The sequence below is a fragment of the Heloderma suspectum genome, chromosome W (assembly GCF_057233095.1).
Source record: "Heloderma suspectum isolate Gila_16-S chromosome W, 16-S_ref, whole genome shotgun sequence".
Classification (NCBI taxonomy): domain Eukaryota; kingdom Metazoa; phylum Chordata; class Lepidosauria; order Squamata; family Helodermatidae; genus Heloderma; species Heloderma suspectum.
Genome location: NC_139475.1, coordinates 63,808,234 through 63,824,342, shown reverse-complemented (window position 1 = coordinate 63,824,342; position 16,109 = coordinate 63,808,234). Strand labels below are relative to the sequence as shown.

The 16,109-nt window shown below is 48.9% G+C and overlaps 1 protein-coding gene across 1 annotated transcript in view; it reads right to left on the bottom strand.

Moving 5' to 3' along the window:
* Positions 1-1,796: 1,796 nt before the first annotated feature.
* Positions 1,797-16,109, bottom strand: part of LOC146334085 (uncharacterized) — a 28,675-nt gene continuing 14,362 nt past the window's right edge. The window contains exons 5-7 of the mRNA XM_084824917.1: positions 4,730-4,791; positions 3,666-3,711; positions 1,797-2,821 (exon numbers count right to left, since the gene is read on the bottom strand). Coding sequence (XP_084681043.1) covers positions 2,781-2,821; positions 3,666-3,711; positions 4,730-4,791 — 149 coding nt within the window. The 3' untranslated portion in view covers positions 1,797-2,780. The remainder of the gene's footprint in view (positions 2,822-3,665; positions 3,712-4,729; positions 4,792-16,109) is intronic.

Sequence of the window (16,109 nt, the reverse complement as noted above, 5' to 3'; positions counted from 1 at the left end):
TCCTTGGGGGTTGCAGTCTGACAGAAGGATCCCTAACCATTTGGGGACAGTGGGCAGCTTTGAAAAATTCACTTGTAGGTACTCTCACAAAATGGCTGCCAGGGTGGGCACAGCCAGTCAGAAAGCATTCATTTGCCAGAAGGTGAACGGGTGAGACCAAAAGGAAATTGCCCAAGAACCGAAGTACGAGGCAGAGGTTAGGGGAGGGGAGGGGTGTCTGCGCTCCAAAACACAATGCAATGCCATTCTTTGGAACCCAAGTAAAGATGGTGCCGGAGGGCACAACTTCCCTTTGCAACATGCCAGATTCCCAATTTTTGAAATTATTTTTTTAAAATCTTAATAGAGGCACCATGTTAGAGACACCCTCCCCCGCCACACACACATCTATCTGAAGGGTACCAGGCTGGGGAAAGCTGGACTAAGATTGGGTCTGGGTAGGCCTTGGCTGCACTCCCACCTAGTTACAGTTCCCTCCCTGACATCTGTGCTATGCAGATAATGATAACACCAGTCACTTTACTTCATGCATGGATGATCAAGGCCGTCCGTCAACAGAGCGCTTTAAATCCTGAGTCGACACTCAGGGTGGAAGAGCCCTTGTGCGACCAGGAAGCCCCAGCTCAGCAACCTCCTTCCCACAGTGGCCCAAGCCAGACACCCCCAGGGAGTGGTCGCACCCCTCTGCTGTTCGCCTTCCAGCAACTGATGCGGGTAGCCTGTCTTGGAACAGGGAGGTTCCATAGGCCGATGGTAGCAAATGGCTGAGAAACCTCCCCGCCATGAGGCTCTCTGCGGGTTTTTAGGCCCCTCGAAGCCAAGCGCTGCTTCGCCATATTGCATGAACACCAGCAGCTTCTCTTGCGTGACGTATCATTGGCACCCGCAGCTCCAGCAATGAGCCACCATCATCCCTTAACGCTGTTCCCCTCTTTTTGCGGCTGACCTAACTTGGCGCCAGAACCCCCTGCTTGGCACACAAGGTGATGGAGGTTTGGGCACCAGTGTCCCCGAATAGCAAAAGCCAGGAAGACCCCATTCTGCTCGAGAGCTGGGCTGCTGGTTGGCCGCTGTGTGAACAGAACGATGGATGGATGGGCCTCTGGCCTGCTCCAACAGGGCTCTTCTGTTATGAGCTCGTGGAGGGTGCCTCCAGGTAAAGATGATCTCAGGTTAGCTGGACCCAAATTCTGATAGAACCACAGCTCAGCGGTTGAGTACCTGGCTTCGTATGAAAGTCTCAGGTTCAGTCCTCAGTGGCATCTCCCATTAAAACGATCAGACGACACTGGAAGAACAGCTATTCTGCCGGTCAGAGTAGCCTAACCTAGAATTAGGTTACCTTTAATTTACCTAGACCAGGCGGAGAACACCTGGGCCCATGAGGTTCCCTAATCAGACCCCTGTCGTCTGATCCTTTTAATGGGAGGAATCTCCCCCAGAGGGCATCCCTCCGATCAGCAGTGACAGCAGGGACTCTGCGCACCTGGCATCAGGAGGCGCACTCCTCCTCCTGGAACCAGCTAAGTCCCTTTGTGCCTCTCCCAGCACGGCGACAGAAGAAAGCAGGTGACGGTCAGCAGGTGCAGGCTGCCCCGTCCACCAGCATCACCTGGTGGAGAGCAATCTGGCCCCCCACCTCAAAAAGGTTCTGCACCCCTCACCTCAAATGAGGAAGCTCTTGTTACCTTTAATTCCACTTACAGGTTTAAGATCTTAAGGAGTCATCAAATTAACACCCCCCCCCCCCAGGGAACCCTGCACAGGTTTCCAGATGAAATACTCAGCAGAGGTGGTGAGAAATATCCTTCTTTATTCCACACAAAAAGTTGCACAGAACTGGTCCATTCAAAGAGAGGAGCGAGAGAAAGAGAGAGTTGTGGAGGGCAAGCCAAGATGTGGTTTTCACTTGCAATCCATGGCTGATGTGCTAACAGGCTCCCCCCCAGGGCCGAAGTAGGTAAGACAATAACAGAACGCTCAACAGAAAAGGGGATAATATCTCTGAGCGGGACAATCAACTCAAAGGACCTCATAGTGGTGTAGTTTCTTTTTCAGAAAATGGTATATGGGTAGGAACACATCTGGGGGGAGGAATATTCCCCCCCCCTCAAATTACTCCTTTATTAGGAGGTGTGCAGGCAGATACAACTACTTAACTCGCCCTTAACCACACACCAGTAATTGTATAGATGGGGTGGCTGATACCACAAAAAAGGGGGGGAAAGTAAGAAATGGGGGGGCGTGCAGTCAACATGAGCAGGGCTCCCCCATCGGGGAACAGTTCATGTTAGTACAACATGGGGGAAAGGGGCAGCCACAAACATGGTGGGGCGGGGTGTGTGTGTGTGTGTGTGTGTGTTTTTAAAAAGGCATTGATCACAGTTGAAACATCATTTTTTTCTTCCAGACTTGTTCCAGCAGAAAGACAGCACATGCAAAAGCATAAATAATAATTTAAAAAATGGAAGAGTCCACCCAGCCCCACGCACACAAACAAAATAAATACATCAGCTCCTACAAAGTCAAAAGTGGTGTGGGCTGCACAGTGAAAAGGGGCAGGGGAAGAAAGACGGGGAAGTCAATTGGCTGGTGGTGCACATTTCTGGGTGTGTGCATACATGCTGAAAGGCAGCCCCCCCCCCCCCCAAAAAAAAAAACCCATAGAGGAAGCGCCTGTAAATTTTAACACAGAAGACAAGCAAGAGTTTTAAGTGTCCTCGTTCATATCTTGGCTGTCTGTCCGGGCGATTTTGCGGGGTGGGGCAGAGTTTTCACCTTCAATATCCACTTGTTCTGGGTCTCTTTTCTTTGCTGCATTCTGAAGGGGAAGAGAGGGGGAGAGAAAGGGTGGGTAGGGGGATATTTATTATTTTCTGCGAATATCTATAGATGGCTGACATCTACAGATTACAATGTGGTGCAGACGGATCATTAAAAACATAAAAAACAGGTCCCAAGTTGTTTAGGGCAAGAATGGGCAGAAGGAAGATCTCCATGTGTTTTGGACTTCAATGCCCAGACGCCCCTCCTGAATGGCCAATAGTCAGGAATGCTGGGAGTTGGAATTCCAAACCTTCTGGAGATCTACTTTCTCTCCATCCCTGGTTTAGAACTTTAGCACCAAAGTCTTCAATCTGGGCTGGTAGCAATTAGGCCAGGCTTTCCCCAACCTGGTGTTCTCCAGGTGGGTTGGACTACAACTCCCAGAATCCCCCAGCCACCAGGTGGAAGGCACCAGGCCAGGGAAAGCTGGAAGAGGCAGGCAATGTAGTCCCATCAAGCACAGGTAACGTATGCTGCCAATACGTCACCCCACTCAACAATCAAAGCTAAAGCATCCTGTACCAGCTGCAAAAATGAGATTCACTTCAAAACAAATTTCTTTGCATTTTGCCTTCAGGCTTAGAAAGCTAGGATCTCCTCAAAAGCACAGACAGAAGCGGTGTGATCAATTTTCCTTCCAGACTTCTGACATCACGGCCTGGTTCACACATAACCCTAAGCCCTGATGCGGTTTATCAAAATCCGGCTTGTTGCCAGGTCCTGACCCGTCCCCACAAAGAAACCATGGCTTGGTAGGCAGAGACAGACCACGAACAGAAGCCACGGTTTGTGGTCAGCTTGCCACATCTGACTTCTTGAAACCACAACTTGTGGCATACCCGTGTTGCTGTCTTCCCTCAAAGAGAGGCACCTGGCAAGAGCAGCCTGAAAACAGAAAAAAGCCGGTAAAATGGGCAGGGAAGAAACAAACCAGAAATAGAGAAAACAAGCCAGACTTTCTTTGCTCGTCTGCAAGATAATTCATGGCTAAAGCAACAAACCACGGTGAACATTGACCAACAGCAGGGGTCCCTGACTTTTTTGAGTCAGTGGGCACATTTGAAATTTTGAGTGTGTCCTGGGTGCTCTCACAGAATGGCTGCTGTGCTGGGCGTGGCCAGTCCCAAACACTCGTTTCCCAGAAGGCAAATACGTAAGAGACGGAGGGAGCAATCCTATGGGGATAGGCAGCCGCCTCCGAACCTGATTTCGGCTGTCTAGGCACAGTGCTTTGGAGCAAAGGGGGGGGGGGAGACAGATGACGCATAGGAAGCATCATACCAGCCCTTCCAAGGTCCCTGCACCCAGGAACACACCCTTTCTTCCCACTCCACACTGCTCTTACAAGCGCGGATCCCGGGACGATCCACGCCACCTATGAGGCAGCAGGGGTGGGGGAGGCAGTTTTCTGGGAACCCAATAATCCTATGGCCATCCAGCTGCTGCCTTGTGGCTGTAGGATTGTGCCCTAAAAGAAAAATAACTTCCCAGAAAATCTAGGTCCAAAGCAGAGATGGGGGCCAAGCTGGAGGAGCAGGAATTCACTTTGCAGCATGCCAGCTTCCCCGTCTTCAAAAAAATGTTTGGGATATTAAAAAATCTGAAGGAATATAATAAAGATGAAAGGGAGTAGGGAGACAGGCAGGCGCCAAGAGAGAGATCTATGGGCACCTATGTTGATATCCACGGGCACCACCTTGGAGACCCCAAAACGAATGGCTTTGTGCTGCATGCGAATGCAGCAAGAAATCAAGAAAATGCCATTCAACTATTTCTCCCCCAAGCCATGCGCAGGACAGGGACAGCTGTGAAACGTCCCACACACGTGCACGCCTTGACAAACCCCATTTTAAAACTATCCAGACAGGTTGGTCTTGGAGCACAGTTTTCATCAAGGCCGTACCTTTTTGTCCCACTGCTGATGTAGGTAACGCAAGAGTATGTTTGTCTTTTCTGTTACAATGACTGCAGAGAGAGAGAGAGAGAAGGGAAACCTTAAGAGAACAGCTGAGCAAAAATGAATTGGAAGTGTGCTGAGATCAGGCCGAGTTCTCCGGATTTCCCATCATTCATTGCAAACCACAAAGCCCTGATCTCTCCATGCCAGCTTTACCCAGCAGGGGGAAATTCCTCATCTAATGTAGGCATTTAGCCATGCCTGTATCATCCAGCGACTAGTATGGCATGACCTTCTTCTCCACCCAAATAAAAATCCAGGGAAAGATGGGCATGGTGGAAAATATTTCCTTACCATGGGTGGGAGGTAATGCAGCTGTTTTTAGTTTTTTTTTTAATTGTTTTTTTAATTGTTTTTTGTTGTTTTGTGTTTTTTTTCTGGGGGATTTTGTTGCATTTTTAGGGGTGGGTAGCCTGCCTGATAGGCGGGAGCGAGGGGGCATGTGTCCACTTGATGGAGGCAGTGGGGGGAGTGTTGGGGGCCAGAACATACCGAGGCTGGGCGGCAGGCGCTGGTGGAGCGCTAGGGGCAGGCCATGCCAGGTAAGGGGAACAAGGGAGAGATGTGTAGTATCTGTCCCCTGCTCCGGGCCTGTCCAGAGACAAAGGATGGCTGGGGGAGGCGTGACCCCATCTTCTGGCCTTCGTTTGCTGCTCTGCAATGCCAGGTCTGTTACCCAGAAAACCTCCCTCATCCATGACATGATCCGGGATGAGGGTGCGGACCTGGCATGTATTATGGAGACCTGGCTGGCCGAGGCTGCTGCTCCAACCCTTGCAGCCGTGTGTCCAGCCGGATTTTCGTCTGCACAACAGCCGAGGGCTGGGGATCGGGGAGGGGGAGTGGCTGTTATCTACCGAGAGTCCTTGGTCTTCACCAGACCCCCTCTCCGGGAGACCAAGGTTGCTGAGTGCATGTACTGGAGGTTGGGCCCAAAGGGCAGTCTGGAGATTCTGCTCGTGTACCGTCCACCCCGCTGCACGACTGACTCCCTGGCCGAGGTGCTTGAGGTGGTCTTTGATGTGCATGTACAGTCCCCTAACTTATTGGTGTTGGGGGACTTCAACGTACATTCGGAGGCCATCCTCACAGGAGCACCTCGGGACTTCATGGAGACCATGGCCTCCTGGGAGATGCACCATATTCTAACTGGGCCCACCCATGTAGCCGGTCATGCACTAGACCTTGTGTTTGTTTCTGGAGAAGTGGGGAGTGATCTGGAAGTCGGGGGTATATCCACCACCCCCTTGTCATGGTCAGATCACTATCTGGTGACGTTGGACTTCTCGGTTCCACAACCCCTCCGCAGGGGTGGAGGACCCATTAAAATGGTCCGCCCCAGGCGTCTCATGGATCCGAATGGATTCCTGAACGCGCTTGGGGATTCTCTGGAGCATGCCAACGGCCACTCGTTCGAGACCCTGGTGGGTGGGTGGAACGCCGCAATCACTGGGGCATTAGATCGGGTGGCTCCGAAACGCCCTCTCCCCCTGAACAGGGCTCGGACTGCACCATGGTTCAGTCCGTGGTTACGAGCTCTGAAACAGGAGGTGAGACGGCTAGAGCGCAGGTGGCGGACGTCTCGCTCCAAAGACGATCAGACACGGGCTAGAGCTGTATCTTCAGCCTATCACGTGGCGGTGAAGGCAGCAAAAAAGGAATATTATTGCTGCCTCTATCGCATCTGCAGAGTGCTGTCCCAGGAGGCTGTTCCAAGTGGTCCGGAGCCTGGTCGGTCCTGTGGCTCCGGAACCACTGGAGCATTCTAAGGCCTCCTGTGAGGCCTTGGCAAGGCTCTTTGCAGATAAAATTGATCAGGTTAGGTGTGTTACTCTGCACGCTGTGGATACAGTTAGTGAGCAAGAGGCGGCCTGTGGCAAACCGGTTTTGTGGGATCGGTTCCAGCTTCTTCCTCCTGATGAAGTGGACAAGCTGCTTTCATCTGTAAGGCCGACCACCTGCTTACTTGATCCTTGCTCATCTTGGCTCATTATGGGCTGCAGAGAGAGACTGGGTGAGGGGATCAAGGTGGTGGTGAACGCCTCCCTTGAGGAGGGAGTGATGCCATCAGCCCTCAAGGAGGCAGTGATAAGACCGCTCTTAAAGAAGCCCTCCTTGGATCCCCAAGACTTGAGCAACTTTCGCCCAGTCTCAAATCTGCCATTTTGGGGCAAGATAATTGAGCGGGTGGCGGCGATGCAGTTGAAGGTACACTTGGAAGAAACTGGTTATCTAGACCCATTTCAGTCGGGCTTCAGGCCTGGGCATGGGACAGAAACGGCCTTGGTCACCTTGGTAGATGATACGAGGAGGGCTCTGGATAGGGGTGAATGCTCCTTCCTTGTTCTCCTCGACCTCTCAGCGGCTTTTGATACCATTGACCACGGTATCCTCCTGGACCGCCTGGAAGGGTTGTGCATTGGAGACACCGTATTGCGGTGGTTCCAGTCCTTCCTCTCTGGCAGGTACCAGAGGGTAGCACTGGGAGAGGAGGTTTCGGACCCGTGACCACTCACTTGTGGGGTGCCACAGGGTTCCATCCTCTCCCCGATGCTATTTAACATCTATGTGAAGCCGCTGGGGGCTATCATCAGGAGGTTTGGGGTGCAGTGTCATCAATATGCGGATGACACGCAGCTCTACCTCTCATTCAAATCTTCACCAGGGTTGGCCGTGGAATCCCTGTCCAAATGTCTGGAGACGGTGAGTGGCTGGATGGGGAGGAATAAGCTGAAGCTGAACCCTGACAAGACCGAGGTACTTTTGGTGGGAGACAAGAGGAGGCTGGGGGATGTTGACCTGGTGTTGAATGGGGTACGGCTACCCTTGAAGACCAGGTCCGCAGCCTGGGGGTCATTTTGGACTCCCAGCTGTCCATGGAGGCTCAGGTGTCAGCTGTGAGCCGGACAGCGCTGTATCAACTCCACCTGATACGGCGGCTGCGCCCCTTCCTTCCCGACCATCTGCTCCCATCGGGAGTACATGCCCTGGTCTCCTCTCGTTTAGACTACTGTAATGCGCTCTACGTGGGGTTACCCTTGAAGATGGTTCGGAAGCTGCAGCTGGTGCAGAACACGGCGGCTCGCCTGATTAAAGGCAGCCGCCGGCGAGATCACATCACTCCAGTGCTGAAGGAGTTGCACTGGTTACCAGTTGTTTTCCGGGCCAATTTCAAGGTGTTGGTTTTGACCTTTAAAACCCTATATGGTTCCGGCCCAGCCTATCTTAAGGAGCGCCTCCAGCAGCACCAGACAGGCCGCTTAACAAGATCAGCCTCTGATGGCCTTCTCTCTGTCCCATCAGCCAGGGCAGCTAGACTGGTGGGGACGAGGGAGAGGGCCTTTTCTGTGGTGGCCCCCACTCTGTGGAACTCCCTCCCTAGGGAACTCCGCCATGTCCCCTCTTTAATGAGCTTCCGCTGTGCATTAAAAACATGGTTGTTCAGGCAGGCATTTGGGGTGGGTTAGGGTATTTTAGAAAATGTTTTTATTGTAGAATTTTATTGTTTTAAACTGTTTTATTGTATGCTGTACATCGCCCAGAGTGGCTGGGTGACCAGCCAGATGGGCGATTAATAAATTTATTAATAATAAATAAAAAGTAAACTATGGAGGCACACCGGGAATTGCTCTGCACAAGAGCAAGTTGTAGATGTTCCGCGAAACCCAGAAGTGCGTGCGCACACACCCACGCACAGAACAACCACACAATAATGCTATTGCTAATTAACCTTCAGGTATGGCAGAGCTCTGAGGATCGTACACTGATGAAAGAATCTGCTCCAACGCTTCAAACATCAGGCGCTTACTTTCTTCTTCCCTTTTTCCTTTTCTATCGCGTCTATCAGATTGAGAACAGGGACTAATTTGTGTTTTAATGGGCCTGTTTACACATCACGAGAGCCCGCCGTGGGTCAATGGGTGTTGTCACATCATGCCAGGCGCCTGTGGGTACTATTTTTGCTTGGTGCCCAACTTGCCATGGTTTGCCATGTCGTGCAAAGCCAGGCATGCTGGGGTTGTCTGAAGGTTGAACAACTCTCAACCCCTAAACAAGCCACGGGTTAGGTGAGGGTTGCCAAACCCTCAAACAACCCCTGCTGCCTGGGTTTGCATGATGTGACAAGCCAGGACAAGCTGGGTGCCACACAAAAATGGCGCCTGTGTGATGCAGCAGCCCCCGTGGGTAAATTAAGCCACAGTGGGCTGTTGTGGCATGCAAGCCAAGTCAATACCTCTATAGCAGTTACAAAGTAGGCACATTACAAGGGCATTACAGCAAACTCCATGTTAGGCATAATTAGAAAAGGAATTGAGAATCAAACTGCCCATATCCTACTGCCCCTATACAAATCTAGGATGTGGCCACACTTCGAATACTGCATCCAGTTCTGGTCACCACACCTAAAAAAAGATATCGTAGAGATGAAAAAAGTTCAGAAAAGGGTGACTGAAATGATGAAGGGTCTGGAGCATCTCCCCTATGAGAGATGGCTACAACAGCTGGGATTGTTTCGCTTGAAAAAAAGGAGGGTCAGGGAGACATGAGAGACGTCTGCAAAATTATGCATTGGGTGGAAAACATGGAGAGGGAGACAGTTTTCTCCATCTCAAAATACTAGAACCCAAAGTGATCATCCTATGAAGCTTATTGGTGGGAGATTCAGGACAGATCAAAGGAAAGACTTCTTCACCCAGCGCAGAGTCAAACTATGGAATTCGCTGCCACAGGACATAGTGATGTCCACCACTTTGGATGGCTTTAAAAGGGGGTTGGACAAATTCCTGGACGAACAGGCTATCACTGGTCTTGATGGCTCTGTGCTACCTCCAGTACCAGAGGCAGTGAGTCTGTGTACACCAGTTGCTGGGGAACATGGGCATGAGGATGCTGTTGCACTCATCTCCAGCTTGAGGGTTTCCTTTGGGCAGCTGGTCGGCCACTGTGTGAACAGAATACTGGACTAGGTGGACCCTGGTTTATTTACAATATTTATTGATTTACAATATTCTTTGTACTGCTTAATATATTAAAATTCCTAAGCAATAAGAATCCTTGTTAGATCAGTTCAATGGTCCGTCTAGTCCAATGTCCTTCTTCTGACAGCAGCCAACCAGATGTCCCAAACGGGAAGCCCACAAGCAAAGGCAGAATTTCCCACACCCCCTGCTTATTTGTCATCAGTGGAGGTAGACTGCAAATGAACATGGAGGCTTTATTTAGCCATCATGGAAAAAAACCAACCCCATACAACCACCACCAATTCCCAGAAAAGTGGCCATGTTAGTCTACTGAAGCAAAAACAAGAAAAGGCCACCTGAAAGACCAACGATTTCATTCTGGCACCAGCTTTTGTGGACTATACCCCACTTCATCAGATGCTCGGCGGGATTATGGATAGCCCCAGGTTTATATACTATACATATTAGGGAGTGGATGGGAGAATTGTCAACAGTGGGGCAAGAAGGAAATTCAATGCATAAACAACATCGAAGGGAGGACCCCCCCCCCAAACAGAAATTCAATGCAGAAACGGACAACCACGTCATTAACCGTAGTCACACGCACCATAGTTCTTGCTGATACCACACGGACACAAAATCCCCCCCAAATCAAGTTGGGATGCTAATGCCACGGCCCAGAATCCTCCAAGAAGGGTGGTGTCAGGTGACCTAGAAGAGCCAATCTTGTACCACTCTGGTCCCCACTCAGGCCCTGAAGCTCACTGGGGGACTTTGGGCCCACCTACCTTGCAGGGTTGCTGTGATGATAAAGTGCAGGGGAGTGTAAGCCTCCTTGGGCTCTTTGCAAGAGGAAAACACAACAGGATATAAATGTAATAAGAAAGAAAAGTGTTCTAGCTGCTGAAAATGTGATTTGTTGTTTATTCGTTCAGTCGCTTCCGACACTTCGTGACTTCATGGACCAGCCCATGCCAGAGCTTCCTGTCGGCCGTCGCCACCCCCAGCTCCACTGAGGTCGAGTCCGTCACCTTCAGAATATCATCCATCCACCTTGCACTTGGTCGGCCCCTCTTCCTTTGGCCTTCCGCTGTCCCTAGCATCAGCACCTTCTCCAGGGTGTCCTGTCTTCTCATGATGTGGCCAAAGTGCTTCAGTTTCGCCTTTAATGTCATTCCCTCAAATGAGCAGTCTGGCTTTATTTCCTGGAGGACGGGCTGGTTTGATCTTCTCGCAGTCCAAGGCACTCTCAGAATTTTCCTCCAGCACCACAGTTCAAAAGCATCGATCTTCCTTCGCTCAGCCTTCCTTATGGTCCAGCTCTCGCAGCCATAGGTTACTACGGGGAATACCACTGCTTTAACTATGCGGACCTTTGTTGTCAGGGTGATGTCTCTGCTCTTCACTATTTTATCAAGATTTGTCATTGCTCTCCTCCCAAGAAGTAAACGTCTTCTGATTTCCTGGCTGCAGTCAGCGTCTGCAGTAATCTTTGCACCTAGAAAGCCAAAATCTGCCACTGCCTCCATGTTTTCTCCCTCTATTTGCCAGTTATCAATTGAGCTGGTTGCCATAATCTTGGTTTTTTTGAGGTTTAACTGCAACCCAGCTTTTGCACTTTCTTCTTTCACCTTCGCCATGAGGTTCCTCAGCCCCTTCTCGCTTTCAGCCAGCAAAGTGGTATCATCTGCATATCTGAGGTTGTTAATGTTTCTTCCAGCGATTTTAACTCCAGCCTTGGCTTCATCAAGCCCAGCACGTCGCATGATGTGTTCTGCGTACAGGTTGAACAGGTAGGGTGAGAGTATACAACCCTGCCGTATTCCTTTCCCAATCTTAAACCAGTCCGTTGTTCCGTGGTCTGTTCTTACTGTTGCTACTTGGTTGTTCTACAGATTCCTCAGGAGGCAGACAAGATGACTTGGTATCCCCATACCACTGAGAACCTGCCACAATTTGTTATGATCCACACAGTCAAAGGCTTTAGAATAGTCAATAAAACAGAAATAGATGTTTTTCTGAAACTCCCTGGCTTTCTCCATAATCCAGTGGATATTGGCAATTTGGTCTCTAGTTCCTCTGCCTTTTCGAAACCCAGCTTGTACATCTGGCAATTCTCGTCCCATGAATTGCTGGAGTCTACCTTGCAAGATCTTGAGCATTACCTTACTGGCATGTGAAATAAGTGCCACTGTTCGATAGTTTGAACATTCTTTGGTGCTTCCCTTTTTTGGTATGGGGACACAAGTTGATTTTTTCCAAACGGTTGGCCATTCTTGTCTTTTCCAAATTTGCTGGCATATGGCATGCATCACCTTGACAGCATCATCTTGCAAGATTTTAAACAGTTCAGCTGGGATACCGTCATCTCCTGCTGCCTTGTTATTAGCAATGCCTCTTAAGGCCCATTCAACCTCACTCTTCAGGATGTCTGACCACACCGTCAAATCTATCCCCGATGTTGTTGTCCTTCCTATACAGATCTTCCGTATATTCTTGCCACCTTTTCTTGATCTCTTCTGCTAGGTCCTTGCCATCTTTGTTTTTGATCATACCCATTTTTGCCTGGAATTTACCTCTGATGTTTCTAATTTTCTGGAAGAGGTCTCTTGTCCTTCCTATTCTATTATCTTCTTCCTCTTCCGCGCATTGCTTGTTTAAAAATATTTCCTTATCTCTTCTGGCTAACCTCTGGAATTTTGCATTTAATTGGGCATATCTCCCCCTATCACTCCCCTTCATGGATCACTGCCTTGTTGTGGTGAAGGGGCTTGCGTAACTCAGTGAAGCCATAAGCTAAGCCATAAGCTATGCCATGCAGGGCCACCCAAGACGGACAGGTCATGGCAGAGAGTTCTGACAAAATGTGGTCCACTGGAGAAGGAAATGGCAACCCACTCCAGTATTCTTGCCAAGAAAACCCCATGGAACGTATCCCAAGGCTAAAAGAGATGACGCCGGAAGATGAGCCCCTCAGGTCGGAAAGTGTCCAATATACTACTGGGGAAGAGCAGAGGGAATTTCCAAGTAGCGCCAGAAAGAGTGAAGTGGCTGGGCCAAAGCCGAAAGGACACTCAGCTGTGGATGTGTCTGGTGGTGAAAGAAAGTCCGATGCTGTAAAGAACAATATTGTTTAGGAACCTGGAATGTAAGATCAATGAATCAAGGTAAGCTGGAGGTGGTCAAATATGAGATGGCAAGACTGAACATCAACATCTTGGGAATCAGCAAACTAAAATGGACAAGAATGGGCGAATTTAATTCAGGTGACCATCATATCTACTACTGTGGGCAAGAATCCCTTAGAAGAAATCGAGTAGCCCTGATAGTCAACAAAAGGGTGGGAAAAGCAGTACTGGGGTACAATCTCAAAAACGACAGAATGATCTCAGTACGAATCCAAGGCAAACCATTCAACATCACAGTAATTCAAGTCTATGCCCCAACCACTGATGCCGAAGAAGCTGGGGTTGATCGGTTCTATGAAGACCTACAACACCTTCTAGAACTAACACCAAAAAAATATGTCCTCTTCATCATAGGGGATTGGAATGCCAAAGTAGGAAGTCAAGACATAACCGGGATAACAGGCAAGCATGGCCTTGGTGTACAAAATGAAGCAGGACAAAGGCTAATAGAGTTTTGCCAAGAGAACACGCTGATCATAGCAAACACTCTTTTCCAACAGCACAAGAGGCGACTCTACACATGGACATCATCAGATGGTCAATATCGAAATCAGATTGATTATGTCCTTTGCAGCCAAAGATGGAGACGCTCCATACAGTCAGTAAAAACAAGACCTGGAGCTGACTGTGGCTCAGATCATGAGCTGCTTCTGGCAAAATTTCGGCTTAAATTGAAGAACGTAGGGAAAACCACTAAACCATTCAGGTATGACCTAAATCATATCCCTTATGAATATACAGTGGAGGTGAGGAATAGATTTTAGGGATTAGACCTGATAGACAGAGTGCCTGAGGAACTATGGACGGAGGTCCGTAACATTGTTCAGGAGGCAGCAACGAAATCCGTCCCAAAGAAAAAGAAATGCAAGAAAGCCAAGTGGCTGTCTGATGAGGCTTTACAAGTCGCTGAGGAAAGAAGGGAAGCGAAAAGCAAGGGAGAAAGGGGAAGATATATCCAACTGAATGCAGAGTTCCAGAGAACAGCAAGGAGAGACAAGAAGGCCTTCTTAAATGAACAATGCAAAGAAATCGAGGAAAACAACGGAATGGGAAAGACTAGAGATCTCTTCAAGAAAACTGGAGATCTCAAGGGAATGTTTTGTGCAAAGACGGGCATGATAAAGGACAAAGAAGGCATGGACCTAACAGAAGCAGATGAGATTAAGAAGAGGTGGCAAGAATACACAGAAGAACTCTACAGGAAAGATCTTAATGTCCCTGACAGCCATGAAAGTGCGGTCACTGAACTTGAGCCAGACATCCTAGAGAGTGAAGTCAAGTGGGCCTTAGGAAGCATTACTAACAACAAAGCTAGCGGAGATGACAGTATCCCAGCTGAGCTATTTAAAATCCTAAAAGATGATGCTGTTAAAGTGCTGCATTCAATATGCCAACAAATTTGGAACACTCAGCAGTGGCCACAAGACTGGAAAAGGTCAGTTTACATTCCAATTCCAAAGAAGGGCAACGCCAAAGAGTGTTCAAACTATCGTACAATTGCGCTCATTTCACATGCCAGCAAGGTTATGCTCAAAATCCTACAAGCTAGGCTTCAGCAGTATGCGAACCGAGAACTACCGGAAGTACAAGCTGGGTTTCGAAGAGGCAGAGGAACTAGAGATCAAATCGCCAACATTCGCTGGATCATGGAGAAAGCAAGAGAATTCCAGAAAAACGTCTCTTTCTGCTTCATTGACTACGCTAAAGCCTTTGATTGTGTGGATCACAACGAACTCTGGCAAATTCTTAAAGAGATGGGCATACCAGACCACCTTACCTGTCTCCTGAGAAACCTGTACGAGGGTCAAGAAGCAACAGTGAGAACCAGACATGGAACAACCGATTGGTTCAAAATTGGGAAAGGAGTACGACAAGGCTGCATATTGTTGCCCTGCTTATTTAACTTATATGCAGAGTACATCATGAGAAACGCCGGGTTGGATGAATCAGAGGTCGGAATTCAGATTGCTGGGAGAATTATCAACAACCTCAGATACGCAGACGATACCACCCTAATGGCAGAAAGCGAAGAGGATCTCAAGAGCCTCTTGTTGAGGGTGAAAGAGGAGAGTGCAAAAGCTGGTTTGAAACTCAACATTAAAAAAACTAAGATCATGGCACTTGGCCCCATCACTTCCTGGCATAGAGAAGGGGAAGAAATGGAAGCAGTGACAGATTTTATTTTCTTGGGCTCCAAGATCACCACAGACGGTGACTGTAGCCATGAAATTAAAAGACGCTTTGCTTCTTGGGAGGAAAGCTATGGCACATCTAAACAGCATAGTAAGAAGCAGAGACATCACCTTGCCGACAAAGGTCCATATGATCAAAGCTATGGTTTTCCCAGTAGTAATGTATGGCCGTGAGAGCTGGACTATAAGGAAGGCTGAGCGCCGAAGAATCGATGCTTTCGAACTGTGGTGCTGGAGAAGACTCTTACGAGTCCCCTGGACTGCAAGGAGGTCCAATCAGTCCATCCTAAAGGAAATCAACCCTGAGTGCTCATTGGAAGGACAGATACTGAAGCTGAAGCTCAAATATTTTGGCCACCTAATGCGAAGAGAAAACTCCCTGGAAAAGACCCTGATGCTGGGAAAGATTGAAGGCAAAAGGAGAAGGGGACGGCAGAGGATGAGATGTCTAGATAGCATCACTGATGCAATGAATATGGACTTGAGCACACTCCGGGAGAGAGCGCAGGACAGGAAGGCCTGGCGTGCTATGGTCCATGGGGTCACGAAGAGTCGGATATGACTGAACGACTGAATAACAACAACCCCCTATCACTGTTGCCTTTTGCTTTCCTTCTTTCTTGGGCTGCTTCCAGTGTCTCTGCAGACAGCCATCTTGCCTTCTTGGTTTTCTTTTTCTTTGGGACGTTTTTTATTGCCGCCTCCTGAACAATGTTGCAAACTTCTGTCCATAGTTCTTCCGGGACCCTATCTACTAAATCTAGTCCCTGAAATCTATTCTTCACCTCCACTGCATATTCATGAGGAATATTAGTGAGCTCATATCTGACTGATCTGTGGGTCTTCCCTATTCTCTTTATTCTGATTCTAAATTGTGCAATAAGAAGTTCGTGATCTGAACTACAATCAGCTCCAGGTCTTGTTTTTATCGACTGCATAGATGTCCGCCACCTTTGGCTACAAAGGATGTAATCAATCTGATTTC